Source organism: Aphidius gifuensis, linkage group LG1, assembly GCF_014905175.1.
Source record: "Aphidius gifuensis isolate YNYX2018 linkage group LG1, ASM1490517v1, whole genome shotgun sequence".
NCBI classification, from domain to species: Eukaryota; Metazoa; Arthropoda; class Insecta; order Hymenoptera; family Braconidae; genus Aphidius; species Aphidius gifuensis.
Window position 1 is genome coordinate 3,883,831 of NC_057788.1, and position 16,239 is coordinate 3,900,069.

General features: G+C 28.1%; 3 protein-coding genes across 4 annotated transcripts; 2 read left to right on the top strand and 1 right to left on the bottom strand.

The window, feature by feature from the left end:
• Positions 1–116: 116 nt before the first annotated feature.
• On the top strand, positions 117–2,194 carry LOC122861042 (WD repeat-containing protein 46). The gene is made up of 4 exons (XM_044165197.1): positions 117–223; positions 318–1,663; positions 1,759–1,872; positions 2,075–2,194. The coding sequence occupies exons 1-4, from the start codon at positions 214–216 to the stop codon at positions 2,192–2,194; spliced, it is 1,590 nt and encodes a 529-aa protein (XP_044021132.1). The 5' UTR covers positions 117–213.
• On the top strand, positions 2,075–5,262 carry LOC122861041 (choline transporter-like 2). 2 transcript variants are annotated; one of them, XM_044165196.1, is made up of 4 exons: positions 2,075–2,705; positions 2,814–3,723; positions 3,792–4,256; positions 4,326–5,262. In XM_044165196.1, exons 1-4 carry the CDS (start codon positions 2,693–2,695, stop codon positions 4,933–4,935), a joined length of 1,998 nt encoding a protein of 665 aa, XP_044021131.1. In that variant the 5' UTR covers positions 2,075–2,692; the 3' UTR covers positions 4,936–5,262. The 2 variants fall into 2 exon arrangements, with proteins under 2 accessions (XP_044021131.1, XP_044021130.1); XM_044165195.1 differs by having other exon boundaries at positions 2,681–3,723; positions 4,326–5,233.
• Positions 5,062–13,080, bottom strand: LOC122861040 (spectrin alpha chain). The gene is made up of 4 exons (XM_044165194.1): positions 12,989–13,080; positions 12,605–12,896; positions 5,429–12,406; positions 5,062–5,348 (listed from the first exon to the last, which is right to left on the bottom strand). Exons 2-4 carry the CDS (start codon positions 12,752–12,754, stop codon positions 5,220–5,222), a joined length of 7,257 nt encoding a protein of 2,418 aa, XP_044021129.1. The 5' UTR covers positions 12,755–12,896; positions 12,989–13,080; the 3' UTR covers positions 5,062–5,219.
• Positions 13,081–16,239: the final 3,159 nt, after the last annotated feature.

Below are 16,239 nucleotides of genomic sequence, written 5' to 3' on the forward strand. Positions count from 1 at the left end.
TTGCGATTCGTAGCTATGTTCATTCTCTATTACATTGTCAACAGACAGCAAGGTAGAATTTACATTTATCATTTTTTCATGTACAGCGCTAGTGTCAATTAACAAAATATAAATCTAACCTTCAACCTTCTCACGTGTATTTCAGTGTATTTGTCAGAAAATAAATATAATAATTGTTGATCCAGGAATATTTTTTTAATTGTTGTCATCAAAATGAATAAAGGTAAGTAAATAATGACAACTTTATTTGATTAATAAAAGTATTATTTAATAATTTTAATTAATTTGTATATTTTATTATTGTTTTTTTTTTTTAGAAAGAAAAAAACCCAAAATTGAATTTCCAGGAAAAGCACCAATTAAACCAGAATTAATTGCAAAACATAAACGTGGAGATGGATTAAATTTAAATAAAGGAAAAACACCAATTAAAAATAAAATACATTTAGAAAAATTAAAAACAAAAGAAAAAAAATATGAAAATGCAGCTGAACAAGCAGCAAGATCTGAATTATTATTAACTGAAGATTATGGTTATTTAGAAACAGAAGCTGGTGAAACAACAACACAATTTCGTCAAAATGAAATACGTTCAGCAGTTGATATAACATCAGCAACAAAAAGTTTTCAATTAAAACTTGATTTTGGTTCATATCGTTTAAAATACAGTAGAAATGGTAGACATTTATTAATTGGTGGTAAAATGGGTCATGTTGCTGCATTTGATTGGTTAACTAAAAAATTATCATGTGAAATGAATGTTATGGAATCAGTGTATGATGTATCATGGTTACATATTGAAACAATGTATGCTGTTGCACAAAAAAAATCAGTTTATGTTTATGATAATCAAGGAATTGAATTACATTGTTTAAAAAGAATGCAAAATGTAACAAGATTAGAATTTTTACCATATCATTTTTTACTAGCAGCTGGTTCTGATACTGGATGTTTATCATGGCTTGATATATCAATTGGTAAAATAGTATCACGTAGAGATTCAAAGATTAATAAGCTATCTGTTATGACACAAAATCCAAGTAATGCTATATTATGTTGTGGTGATTCAAAGGGTGTTGTATCAATGTGGTCACCAAATTCACATGAACCTGAAGCTAAAATGTTGTGTCATAAACAAGCTATCAGTTCAATTGCTGTACATCCGTATGGTACATATATGGCAACAAGTAGTCCAGATCGTTCAGTTAAAGTTTGGGATGCTAGACAATTATCTGGACCAGTACATAATTTTATTTTACGTTCACCAGCACAAAATTTATCATACAGTCAACGTGGATTACTTGCTGTTTCAATGGATAATGTTGTTGAGGTATTTAAAGACGATAAAGACACAATGAAACCATATTTACGACACAAAGAATCATGGTCAATTAGTGGTATGCAATTCTGTCCATATGAGGATGTTCTTGGTATTGGAACAGAAAAAGGATTTGTTTCATTGATCGTACCAGGTGCTGCTGAGGCTAACTTTGATGCTCTTGAGGCTAATCCATTCCAGACAAAATCACAAAGACGTGAAGCTGAAGTTAAAGCACTTTTAGATAAAATACAACCTGAATTAATATCACTTGATTCTGGTGCTATTGCTGATGTTGATGTTCCAACTTTAACTGAAAAAATTGAAGCAAAGAAAAAACTAATGGTAATTTCATCTTTTTCATGTTCTCAATATTATTTATTACATTTTTTTTTTTTATTATGTAAATTGTTATAATTTTATTTTCCTTCATTGTACAGTTTATCAAGCCTAAAAAAGTTGATTTCAAACCAAGTAGAACAAAGGCCAAGGGTAAAGGTGGTACTGCTAAGATTGTCAAGACCAAGAATATATTGAAAGCATTGAGTCGACGTGTAAGTATTTTTTAATTTTTATATAACTAATATAAATTATTATTATAGTTTGATAATAGAAAAAAAAAAGATTATTATTATCAAGTTTAGATTGAAATAATAATTGTAAGAGAAAAAGAGAAACTAACACAAATTCATCAGACATCCGGTTAAATTTCTAGATAATTTAATAATCATCATTTGTTATTTGTTCTATTTTTAGGAGGCAGCTGAGACCATGAAAAAAGTACAAATTGAACAGCAAACTGAAAAAAAGAAAAAAAATATTCCAAACAAAGATTTTGGTCCAACATTAAACAGATTTTTACCAAAATCAAAATAATTATTAATTTTATACATATAAAAAATTGTGTGTTTTTTTTAAATTTATTATAACAATAAAAATAAAACATTAATAAAAAAAACAAAATCAAGTGTTGTTGTGTGATAAATATTATAAAATAAAAAAACAAAAACAAAAGACAAAGAAAATAAATTCTAGCAACTGCATTAATAGTTTTGAAATAATATTGCATTTAAAGCAATAGCTTTGAGATTAACGCGAATCGATATGAGTCAAGATTTAAGATAAGATAATATTGCACTTGCTTCATTGGCTTAAACAATTTTTTTTATTACTAATCATGTATAATTTTTTTTATTTTTATTATCGTTTAAATAGTTATTCTGTTGATTGAATAAAACAAAAGCGTATCAGTTGAAAAAAATAAATTTTTTATGGTAAAATTAAATTAAAAAAAAATTTGACAAAAAAATAAAACTTCCAGCAGTTGTAACTTATGACTCAACCAGCATAAAATAAATAAAATCAGTTCAAGCAATGCACTACAACGGTATGTTCTAATTTAAGTTTTAAAAATATATTTTAAAAACATTCAGTATTAAGCCAGAAGTCATCATGTGTTGTTTAATATCAATGTGTTGGAATTTTATATTTGCAGAAAGACCAATACAACATGATCCACAATGGAAAGGTCCATTAAAAAATCGTTCATGTACAGATATACCATGTTTATTTGTTTTTATAATATTCATGTTTTGTTGGATATCTATTGGTTTTTATGCATATAATAATGGTGATATTGATACATTATTATCACCAACAGACAGTGAAGGAAGAAGATGTGGTATTGATTCAGAAGTTGTTAATAATACAAATCTTGTTTTTTTTGATTTAACAAAATGTTTTAATAGCCGTTGTAATACACCACAAGTTTGTGTCAATAAATGTCCAACAAAAAATTGGATTGTTACACAAGATATTGATGATATTGATAATTTAAAAAAAAATTTATTATGCAAAATTGGTGTTAATTTGGAAAATAAAAATATCAATGATATACAACAATTGATTAATAAAAATGCATGTGCTCAATGGTATTTAGAAAGTTTTCCAGTTGCTGGACGTTGTTTACCAAAATCAATTCCAATTGATTTTTCTGGTACTATTATTACAGATGAACAATTAAAAAAAGCACGTGAAATAATTGATTATTTATATAAAGGACAAGAAATATTAAATAAAATTGAAACAACAAAAGATAATGTTATTGAACTTATTTGTGCAAGTGCATTATTATGTTTAGTATTTATTGTTGCTTTAAAATGGATTGCATTACCATGTGTTATTGCTTCAATTATTGGTGTTATTAGTATACTTTTTTATTTATCAAAACTATGTTTTAAACCACATGAACAAGAATTTATTGAAAATAATAAATGGGCAGAATGGGGAGGCTGGAAAGTCATTGGAATTATATTATCATTTATTGGTGTTATGATCATTTTATTGACTTGCTGTTTGTGGAATAGAATTTATTTGGCTTGTCAACTTATCAAGGAAGCTAGCAAGTACGTATTATATAGAATAATTAATTAAATTAGCTAATTATTATCTAATATTATTATAATAATTTCAGAGCAGTTATATCAACATTAACAACACTTTTTTTTCCAATTTTACCATGGGTGTTGCAGTTTTCTGTGATTGCTTATTTTATAACTGCTGGATTATATTTAATATCAATTGGTGAAAAGAATTTTATCATTGAAGTAACAGATGATAAAGATAATAAATGTATTTGTCCATTTGGTCTTAATTATCATGAAGGAGCAACGTGTGATCCAAATGTATTTAATAAAAATTGTCGTGAAAATGATGAAAATTGTATTTCTATGGGTTGTCATTTGCAAAATATTGAAAGTCCAAAAAATATTAAATATGCATATGTTATACATATTGTTGGTGGTTTATGGTCATTTTTTTTTATATCTGCACTTGGTGAAATGATACTTGCAGCAACATTTGCAACTTGGTACTGGACAATGAGAAAATCTGATTTACCATATTTTACACTTTTAATAAGTATATGGAGAACAATCAGGTGAGTTGTCTCATTGATTTTTAATTTAAATAATATATAATTTACTTAAATTAATTTTTTTTTTTGTAGATATCATCTTGGAACAGTTGCATTTGGCTCATTCTTGATAACAGTTGTTAGATGTTTTCGTTTGTTATTGGAGTACATACATGCACAAGCAACAGGTCAATCACAAGGTCCAATGCTTGGAGGTTTTTCTGAAGCATGCTATAAATGTTCACAATTTCTTTTAGCAGTGTTGGAAAGATTTTTAAGATTTATGAATAGAAATGCATATATTGTTTGTGCAATTTATGGAAAAGGCTTGTGTGAATCAGCCTCTGATGCATTGAGTCTTTTGATGAGAAATATACTGAGAGTCATTGTTTTGAATAAAATTGTTGACTGGCTTTTAATAGCAGGAAAAATACTCGTAACATCTGTGATGGCTTTAATCACATGGTCCTACTATTCACATCCAGATAGATATGATGACTATTGGTATGTTCCTGTGACTCTAGTGAGTCTTGGATCTTATCTCGTTGCAACTATATTCTTCTCTGTTCATGAGACTGCTGTTGATACAATATTTTTATGTTTCCTTGAGGATTGTGAACGACATGATGGCTCAGCTGCAAAACCATACTATATGACTAAAAAATTAGCAAAATTATTACGTCTACATAATAATCAACAGTAAATTTGAAGAAGAAGAAAAAAAATCTATTTTGTAAATTGAGGTTTTTTTTTTTACTTTAAATGAAAATATAAATAATTTTTTATTATTTTAATTGAATGGTAATTGAATAATTAAATAATAACAGTAATTAGTTTATAGATTTATTTGAATAATTGTGAAATTTAAAAGGGTACAATATGAATAATATATATTTTGTGTTTTACGATAAATAATATTTTTGATTACACAATTTTTCAAAATGTGAAAAGATTAAATATACGTAATTATATACGTAATAATAATGATTAATTTTGGAAAAGTGTTTGAGTAAAATCATTGTAATCCAAAGCAGCTGTTATTGGTCGTTCATTCTTTGGATCAACGTATGGTTTCATTCGGGCAACACAGTAATCAGCCATTTCCTTGGTAAGATTCTAAAACAAATAAATAAATAAATATAATTAAATTAATCAAGAATATATATAATTAATGTTATTATAAAAATATTATTTACCGCATATAGTTCTTCTTTAGTAACATATGGCCTATCAGCAGCGGTAATTGCCCTGAATGCATTGACAATTTCTTCAGAGCTTTGAACATTTTCAGTTTCTCTGCTAATCATAAATGCCATGTATTGTTGTAGTGAAACATATCCATCACGTTGGGGATCAACAATATCAAGTATATTTTCAAATTCTGGATCAGGTTGATTTTCTTCAACCATTGGTAAATCATAACCCAATGCACGTAAACAAGATTTAAATTCTTGTTTATTTAATCGTCCACTCTTGTCTTTATCAAAGTGTTTAAACATCATTGAAAATTCTTTAAGTGCATCCTCAGATACACCTGATTGATTTCTTGCTTGTATTTGTTGTTCTAAATTATGCTGCATTCTCATACCAAGTTGATCTAATTGATCCCATTGTTGAGCTAGGCCAACTGTACTGTGTTCAGTATAACGATTATCAAGAATTAAATGTTCTTCTAATATAGCTCCAAGATCTTCAATTTTTTTAAGATCAGAACGACGTGCACGTACTTCTTGTGTTTTTCTTTTAGTTGCTTCTAGTTGTTGTTCCAATGAACCAGATCCTTCCATCATTGATGTACGAGTTTCAGCTAACCATTGATGGAATGCATTTGAATGTTTTGCAAAATCTTTTCTTAATTTATCATTTTCTTCTTGACGTTGTGCTTCTTTAGCCAATTCAACATCACGTTCTTTGATAATTTTTTGTAAATTACGCCATGTATCTTCAAGTGCTTCCATTGTAAACCAAGTATATGGATTTGGACCAACATTAAAACTTTTAATTTTTCTATCAAGTGCAGCCAATGCTTGAAAATCAGCTTCAGCTGATGATAAACTTGCTTGGAAATGTGCATGTGCTTCTCTTAATGCACGTATTTCTTCAATACTATTACAACGTACTGGATCAGTTAAATCTTCTTCAGCATTTTCAAACCATGAATTAAATGCTGATGCTTTTTTAGCAAATGTCAAATATAATTCTTCAATTTGACGGAATTGGTCTTGCATACGTAATAAACGTTGTTTTCTAGCATCTGAATCAGCAAGTAATTTTTGCCAACGTGTTATAACATCAGCATGACGTTTTTGTATTGCTGGTGTTTGATCATGACCAGAATCAACAAGTCTTTCTTTTAATGTTGTTATATTTTGTATACCTTCATGTTCAAATGCATGAAGACCAGCATCAAATGTTTCTTGTTTTGTTAATAATGTTTGTACTGTTGATAAATCACGTCCAAATTCTTCAGATCTAACATGTGTTTCTTTATCAGCAATCCATGATTCAACAACATCAGCTTTCCACATAAATTGTAAATACGCTGAATTATCATTTAAACGTGTTTTTCTACGTATTGCCAATGAGCCAAGTTGTTCAAGTTTATTTCTCAATTGATTACAACGTTGTCCAATTGAATCAGCACGATGATTACCAGATTTAATTAATGATTCACCAGCATCACATATATCTTTACAACGATCACCATGAGCTGAAAAATCAGTTTCAAATGCTTCATGTTTTTTTAATAAACCTTGTACAGCAGCCATTGTATCACCATAATCTTCAACAGATAATAATTGTTGTTTTTCAGTTATCCAAGCTTCTTCTTCTTCAACTTTAGCTAAAAATTGTTGATATGTCAATGATTCATCAAGTTTTTGTCCACGATTTGCAGCAAGTTGTTTTAATTCAGCCCATGCTTGATTAAGTAGCTTCAAACGTTGTTCAATTTCTGGTACACCCAAATTTGATACATCCATTAATTTTTCACCAGCTTCTTGTACAGCTTGAATTGCTGGTTCATGACTTGCTAATTCAGCCTCTAAACGTTTATGTTTTTTCTTTAAATTTTGTACACCAGTTAAATCACGTCCATAATCATCTGAACCAACAAGTAATTTTTTTTCTTTAATCCATGATTCTTCATCAGCAATATCACGGAAAAATTGATGAAGTGTATTTCCTTCATTTAATCTTGCTTGACGATGAGCAGCTAAATTTCTTATTCTTTCATATCTTTCATTGATACTTTGACGTTTTTCTTGTATACCAGCAGCATCAAATTGACCAGATTCAATTAATGAATCAGCCTGTGAATTCATATCTTTTATTCTTTCTTCATGTGCTTGTATATCAGCCTCAACAAGTTGATGTTTTTTCATTAAATTTTGTACAGATGCTAAATCTTTACCAGCATCCTCAGATGTTAATAAACTTTCAACTTCACCAAGCCAAAAATCAAGATCTTTAACAGCAGCAATATAAGTTCTTTGTTTATTAGCTTCTTTTAATTTTAATGATTTTTCAGTTGTTTTTTGAGTTAAATATTCCCATTGATCAGCAATTGAAGCAAGACGTTTTTGTACAGCATCTTCAGAACCAGCACATTGATGTTTATCAATAAGATTACCACCCATAGCTAATACAGATTGTATTCTATCAGCATTTGCAGCTAATTCAGCTTCAAATGCTTGATGTTTTTGATGTTTTGATTGTATATTTGCTGGATCTTTGTAACTCTCTTCAGTTGCAAGTTGTAATTTTTCAGCAATCCAATTTTCCATTTCATCAGCATCACGTGAAAATTGTTGTAATGTTTGTGATTCACCAAGTTTTGATCTTTTTTCAATTAATGCATCTTTTAAATGACGCCAACGATCAAGTACTTGACAACGTCTATCATCAATTGGTTTTGCTGCATAATGCTCAGCAGCAATAAGTTGATCAGCCAATGTTTGTAATGCAGCAATTTTTTCTTCATGTGCATTAATTGCTTTATCAAAATCTTCATGTTTTTTAATAAGTGCCTCAACATTATCTGTACTATCAACAGCATCAGCACTACTGAGAAATGCTTCTCTGGCACTCATCCAATTTTCAGCTTGTTCACAATCACGACAAAATAATTGAAGTTCTAAATTTTGGTCAAGTTGCATACGACGTTGTACCCAAGCTTTTTCAAGTTCTTGACGTGCCTCAGTCATTGATTCTAATTTTTCTTGTATTTCAACACTTGCATAATGACTTGATTGTAATAATTGTTGACCAAATAATTCAAATGATTGGAATGTACCAGCTCTAGCATCAATTTCAGTACGATGCTCTTGATGACGTTCTAATAATGCCTCAGCACCAGTTACATCAGATGCAAGTTCTTCAGATGCTACAAGACCCATCATTGAATTAATCCAAGCCATTAAATCACGATAATCACTTAAAAATCTTTGTAAATCATAAGAATCAAGAAGTTTTTCTTTTCTTGAATTAGCCTTGGCAGTAAGTTGTGTCCATTCTTCATTAATTTCTTTTTGTTTAGCATATGTTTGTTCAGCAGTATCAGGATGTGATTGCATAAGACGATTTGCTGTTTCATCAAGTTGTTTAATTTTATCTCCCAATGCAGCTAAATCACGTTCAAGACCCTCATGTTTTCTTTGTAATGCTTGTACACTTCTTAAATCTTTACCAAGATCATCATTATTTAATGCAGCATCTTTTTCACGTATCCAATCTTTTGTTTCATCAACATCACGATGAAAACGTTGTACCTCATGAGCTGATCCCAATTGACTTGCTCTTTCAGCAGTAAGTGTTTGTAAACTTGTCCATTTTTCATTGAGATCTTGAATTTGTGTTTGTATTTTTAATGCAGCCTCAGTTTGACCAAGACTCATTAATTGTACAGCAATTTCATTCATTTCAGCTAAACGTACTTCATTTGCTTTAAGATCAGCTTGAAAATCATCAAATTTCTTTTGCATAACTTCAACTTGTTCTAAATCTTCACCAACATCTTGTACTTGTGCATGATTTTCTTTATCTTTAATCCATGTTGCTAATTCAGCTGCTTCTCTAACTAATACATATGCTTTAGCTGTTTCATTTAATTTATTTTGACGTTCATGTGCTAATTCAAGTAAATCATCAAATTGTGCTTGAATTTGTGCTTGTCTAGCAGCAATTGAACTTTGTTCACGTGCTAAATTTTGTTGTGATGCTGTTAAACCAACTTCTGGCTCAACACGTTTAACATAAGCTGCTGGTACAAAACCTTGACGATCATTAACTTCAACTTTCCACCAATCTTTATTATTTGAATTTAATAATGTTAATGTATCACCCTTTTTCATAGATACTTCACGTGGTGATTTTTCAGCATAATCATAAAGTGCAACAACACATTCTTTACCAGCAATATCAATTGTTGGTGTTTCTTGTTGTCTACAAGCTGCTGCTTGATCTCTTAAACCACCAATTGTACTTGCAAATGCCTCAAGATCACTAACAAGTGCTTCATGTTTTTTTAATAATGCCTCTGAGCTATCTTCATCTTTTCCATAATCAGCATTTAATACAATTGGTCGTTTTTCTTTCATCCATGATTCTGCTTCATTTGCATCAGCAAAATATTGATGTGCTTGTAATGAATCATCTAAATCAGTTTTACGTTGACGTGCTTTTTCTTTTAATTGTCCCCAGTGTTCATCAAGTGCTGCTAATCTTTGACTTATTTCTTCAGCAGCAAAATGTCCATCTTGTAACATTTTTGATCCAGCCTGACAAACAGCAGCAACTCTTGGCTCATGATTATTAATTTCAGCCAATACAGCTTGATGTTTTTTTTGTAAATTTTGTACACCAATTAAATCACGACCACGATTTGTACTTGCTGCAACTGGTTCTTTTTCACGTATCCATGCTTCTTCATCTTCAATATCACGGAATAATTGTTGTACTTGTAATGAATCAAGTAGACGTTGTTTTCTAATACTCATTGGTCTTTGTAATGCTGAATAACGTGAACCAAGTTGTTCTTGTTTACCACGTATATTATCAGCATCAAAATGACCAGAGCTAACAAATTGTTCAGCTGCTTGTGCAATACTTTCAATACGATCTGAATGTGATCCAACATCAGCTTCAAGTAGTGCATGTTTTTTTTGTAAATTTTGTACACTTGTTAAATCTTTACCATAATCTTCAGACATTAATTGTCCTTCAACTTCAGATAACCATAATTCAATATCTTCAACAGTACGATTAAATTGTTGTTGTTGTGATGCTTCTTGTAATTTTGTACCTTTTTTTTCAGTTGCTTTAGCAAGACTTTCCCATAATGATACAATTTCATCAATTCTACCTTTTATTCTATCACTGGCATAATGCTCACTGTCAATTAATTCTTGTCCAATTGATACCATTTCTTCCATACGTGTTTTATTTGCATTTAATTCTTGTTCAAAATTTTGATGTTTTTGTACTTTACCATTTAAATTTGTTGGATCAAGATAACTATCATCAGTTGCAAATTTTAATTTTTCATTAACCCAACCTTTTGTTTCATCACAATCACGTTCAAATTGTTGTAATTTATATGCATCCTCAAGACGTCTTCTACGTTCAGCTGAATTAACAAGTAATACAGCACGTCTTTCAAGTAATAATTTACGTCTTTGTGCAACATCATCAGCAGCATAATGTTTACCTTCAATAAGTTTACCAGCAAATTCATCAAGTGCTTTAATTTTTTCTTCTTGTGCAGCAAGTGATTTATCAAAATCTTCATGTTTTTTAATTAATGCCTCAACACTATCTAATGAATCACCAAGATCTTCATTTGCTAAAAATGCTTCTTGTTTAGCCATCCAAGCATCAGCTTGTTCAGTATCACGATAAAAAAGTTGTAAATCCATACATTGTTCATAAAGTATTCTTCTTTGTTCCCACAATGATAATAATGATGATTTATCTTCAATTAATGAATCCAACTTTCTAGCAACTTCATCAGCAGCATAATGTTTACGTTCAAGTAATTGATTACCAGCTAATGTTGCTGAATCAAAACTATCAGCACGTGCATCAATTTCACCTTTATGTTCTTGATGTCTTTCTAATAATGCCTCAGCACCAGCAACATCTTTAGCAAGTTCATCAGCTGATATTATTGCACGCATATCATTCATCCATGATACAAGATCTCTATAATCAGCTAAAAATCTATGAAGATAATATGATTCATCTAATTTAAAACGACGTTCTTTAGCTTTTGCTGTTAAACTTTCCCATGATTGAAATATTTCAGCAAGTTTTGCTTGTATTTGTTGTGAATGATCAGCTTGATGAGTTGCTGATAAACGATCAGCTTCAGCACCAAGTGTTGCAACTTTATCTTCTAATGCTGCTAAATCACGTTCAATACCCTCATGTTTACGTTGTAATGTTTGTACACTTGCAAGATCTCTACCAAAATCATCAGATGATAATACAACATCTTTTTCAGCAATCCATGTCATTGTTTCATTAGCATCACGATTAAAACGTTGTATTTCATGTGCTCCAAATAATTTTTCTTGTCTTAATATTGCTAATTGTTTAAGACGTTGCCATGATTCATTTAATTCTTCTTTTCTTCTAAGAATTGTATCACGTTCTGGATGTCCATCTAACAATAATTTATCAGCAAGTTCATTAACTTCAGTAACACGATACTCTTGACTTGCCATATCTTTTTGAAATTCATCAAATTTTCTTTGGAGTACCTCAACATGTTCTAAATCATGACCAAATTCATCAGTTGTTACAAATGCTTCTTTATCATGAATCCAAAACATAACTTCATCACAATGACGAATAAATTGTACAAGAACAAGTGCTTGTTGTAATTTTAATCCTTTTTCAGCTAAACGACTTAATAAAAGTTCCCATAAACGATGAAGTTCCTCAAGACGTTTACGTATCATATCACTAGAAAAATGATGTTGGGCAATCATTTCTGATCCAGTATTATCAAGCAAAACAATTGCATTTGAATGAGCTGATACCTCAGCTTCAAATGCTTGATGTTTTTGAATTTTTGCTTGAAGATTTGTTGGATCTTTATAATTTTCATCAGAAGCTGCTTGTAATTTTTCAAATATCCATCCTTCGAGTTCATCCGCATCTCGCTTAAAATACTGTAACAATAGCAATAACAATTTAAATTAATATAAAATGATGTCATCAATTCAAGTAGGTATACAGAAAAAAAATAAAAATAAAAATAAAAAAACCACTAATAGATAACAATGATGTCATTGATGATAATAACAGTTAATTGAGTGTATGTGGGTGTGGATGTGTTTTAATACACATAGAATTCATTGATGACGTACCTGAAAGCGACGGGAGTCCTCAAGTTTATCACGTTTTGTACGTGCTTCTGCTTTAAAATTAGCATATCTGCCAAGTACTTGTTCACGACGTTCCTGAATATCCTCTGGATTTTCTAATATCCTAACTTCTTTTGGTGTTATTTGATCCATTTTTAAACGTCAAAATTTATTTATTTTTGTATTGATTTGATGAGCCTAAAATGGCTGCCGGGTGTGGCCAATGAAATCACTGATTTTTCACAATATTTGTTTTATGTATTATCAAAATAATAATTCCTCAAACTTGTGTAATCTAAAATATTATTAAAAAATGATTAATGATTTTGTTTTATTTATAATTGTTGACAATTGAACTTTTTATTTTGTATTTTAACAATAACGCACCGAGTTTTAACACTTGTGTTGTTTATTATGTGTGTCGAGTATTTGACTGATTTGACTGCTCGATATTACATAAAGTGGGGATAGTGGGGCATTCATTGCGGTATAAATAATAATAATAATAAATGTTTAATAATAAACGGCAACACGAGCGCTCTTTGATGAGAACCAATGAGAACATTTTTCTCTCTCTCTCTTTGTCTTGATCGGTATTGCTGGAACTCTTATTATTATTATTAATATATTTATCAATTAATTTATTAATTATTAATCAACTAATTTGATAGATTAATTATAGCAATTATTTTTACAATATCTATTTTATTTATTTAATTTATTTTTAATTGATGTTTTTTTTTCTTTTACCAACCGTAAATTAGTTGATATTTTTGCCACTACGCGGCTCAGTCTTCGTTTTTTCATTTTACGTGGTAAAAGTGTTGCTCCTTCGAACTGCTTTGAACTGTAATATTTACCTGTTTTTTACCTGTAATTGAGAACTAATTAATTGAAAATTTATAATATTTTGGCAAATATAGCTTCTTTGTTAGTGGTTGATGATAATACAGTAGGCTCCAACTTGGAGTGATTTGAATAACACTTTGTTCAGTTTTCCAGTTATCTAGTAATATAATATTCTTTCGATTTTTGTTACAGATTATGTGAATATACCTTTTAAAAGTGTTTAAAAAAATTAATCTCGATGGTTTTTATTATATAAATTTAATAGTTTAAAAAAGTCTGACAATTTGTTTAGTATTTTGAAAGTTAAATAACAGTGTTAGTGATTGTGTTGAGTGTACCATTTGCTGAATCTCTTGGCTAAATCAACTACTTGGCTGCGTCATCTATAAAGCTGCAAAAGGTAAGGCAACTTACTTGAATCTTTTTTATTCTATCCTTCAGTTGGAAAAGTACAAACCTTGATGTTCGAAAGAATTTATTATTTTTTAAGCATTTGTATTTTAAACAATATAAATTTTAATATTCATGGCTAGAATTTATTTTATTTTTTCGCAATTATAATAGTTGATCAATAGGTGAATTAAATTGTCTATTTCAAAAACTAAGCTAAAGATAAATAGGATGCAAACATTTTTTTCCAATACTAAAATCAATTTTTATAAAAATAATTTTCATAGTACAATTTACAAGGCAAAAATTAATTTTTGAAATGAGTTATTTATCAATTTAAAAGAAAAAAAAATAATTAAATAAATCACAAATAAATAAACTACAATATATATTGTTTGTATATCTTATTTTTTTATTTTCTTCTTTTCTTTAATCATCGTGTCATAAACGTACAATTTTTATTCTTAAAACAATAGTGCTCATGTTGTTCACATAATGTACAGAATACTTTTGCTTTTTTTTTTTTTTTTATTATAATTATTATTTATTTATTAATGCTATTATACAATTGAAACTGAATATTTCATATATTTATAAATCAATTAATAATCTATTACTTTAGATAATTTATTTTTCAATAATAAATTATTTAAACTACTGAATGATAAAACTTTTTTAAATATTTTTTTATTTTATTTATTTTGATCGTATATATTCCTGGTTCCGTTTGTGTACATAATAATATTGTATAGGCTTTTTTTTTTTATTTTTGTTAAAACTGTTTGCTTTTTCTTATTTTTTATTATTTAAAATTATTTGAAGACAATTATTGGAAATGGGAAATAATTGGGCATTGCATTAGGCATTTGGAGATTTAATCTGAGAAAAAAAAAAAAAAAATTACAGTTATCTACATTTTATTTTTGTAAAATATTCATTATGTTTACGATATGATTTTTTTCATTCTCACTTGATCATCGACAACAGTTTTCAAAAACGCATGTTGCGCTAATTTTAAAATTAATAATAATAGTCGTCATTGATAATAAACTTTATTGTTTTTTAAATATATTACAACGTGATTCATTCGATTCCCTTTTTTTCATTCAGCTCATTTTTTCAATCCATTTATCATTCAGTTTAAGCATTATTTTTTTTCAAATAATTAAAGCTATCGTATCAATCTAATTAAATATCTACAAATGACTCTAGTTGTCTTGACAATTACAGTTTTATTTATTTATTTATTTTTTTTAAATAAACAATAGAATATACAGTTAGGTTTTATTAATTATTTGGCTGCAATGTCAGCAAGTTTTTAATTATCATTAATCGATGGGTCATTTATTCAATTATAAAATTTGAAAAAAAACAAGAAAATATTTTTTATACTTTTGATCACTTTATTTTATTTATTATAAGTGTAGATTTTATTTTTTAAATATATATATTTTATATATTGCTATTTGTTTATTTTTTTTTTCTTTTTTTATATTTTTTTTTTTTTTTTTGTCAATAAAAATTGCTGTGATGAAATATTATTATGAAAAATACAGCTGAAAAATATATCAGAGCTGTTGGAGGGTGGTCTGTGTCAATTTTTTAATATAGATTAATCAAGATATTTTACTTGAAAATAATTGTTATTTATTTTTTTTTAATATACTGTGTAATAATCTATCGAGTTTTCCATTTTTTTATTTTAAATTTTTTTATTTTTCAATTCTATGGAGTAAGAATTGTTTGTTTTTTTTATTTTTTTATTTTTTTTTGTGTCAACAATTAATTATTTTGTGATACGACAATTAATTATTTACATAAATGATGATTAAACTTAACAATAATATAATAAAGAAAAGAAAAATAATAATAAAAATGTCAATCACTGGTCTTTTTTTTTTATTTTTTTATTTTAAGCAATGCCCATTTGTTGATTTTTATTCTTCAGTACTTTTTTTAAAATCCATTTATTTTTTGCTTTTAATTGAAGACTAGATATTAATTATAAACATCAATCAATGGATGATATTTCTTTGTGTATTTTTTATTTGTTAATTTCGATCATTATTTCAAGTCTTGCGTATGATTTTTTTTTTTTTTTATTATTTAAATATAAACTCATTGAATAAAACACGATTCCATCATGGTTACGTGCATGTATTTGTTTAATTTAATCAGTGTCACAATACAAATACAATTATTTTATATTTTTATTTTTTTTTGTTCTTTGATTATTTTATTATTTTTTCATATTAAAAATTCACATATTCGTAGAAATTAATCTACTCATCTATATTTATGTTAATTAATATATTTATATGAAGCTTAACTGCAGTTGATAAAGTTATAATTAAATATAATAATAATAGTTATAATAATGATAATAATAATAATAATTT

What these genes read in the sequence shown, in the direction of transcription:
- LOC122861042 (XM_044165197.1), top strand. An exon ending in AAGCAAAGAAAAAACTAATG is followed by an intron (nt 1,664 to 1,758) that starts GTAATTTCATCT and finishes TTCATTGTACAG; the next exon opens with TTTATCAAGCCTAAAAAAGT. An exon ending in TGAAAGCATTGAGTCGACGT is followed by an intron (nt 1,873 to 2,074) that starts GTAAGTATTTTT and finishes TTCTATTTTTAG; the next exon opens with GAGGCAGCTGAGACCATGAA.
- LOC122861040 (XM_044165194.1), bottom strand. Translation starts at nt 12,754, where the DNA reads ATGGATCAAATAACACCAAAAGAAGTTAGGATATTAGAAAATCCAGAG. An exon ending in AGGACTCCCGTCGCTTTCAG is followed by an intron (nt 12,407 to 12,604) that starts GTACGTCATCAA and finishes CTATTGTTACAG; the next exon opens with TATTTTAAGCGAGATGCGGA. An exon ending in CTAAAGAAGAACTATATGCG is followed by an intron (nt 5,349 to 5,428) that starts GTAAATAATATT and finishes TATTTGTTTTAG; the next exon opens with AATCTTACCAAGGAAATGGC.
- LOC122861041 (XM_044165195.1), top strand. Translation starts at nt 2,771, where the DNA reads ATGTGTTGTTTAATATCAATGTGTTGGAATTTTATATTTGCAGAAAGA. An exon ending in CTTATCAAGGAAGCTAGCAA is followed by an intron (nt 3,724 to 3,791) that starts GTACGTATTATA and finishes TAATAATTTCAG; the next exon opens with AGCAGTTATATCAACATTAA. An exon ending in AGTATATGGAGAACAATCAG is followed by an intron (nt 4,257 to 4,325) that starts GTGAGTTGTCTC and finishes TTTTTTTTGTAG; the next exon opens with ATATCATCTTGGAACAGTTG.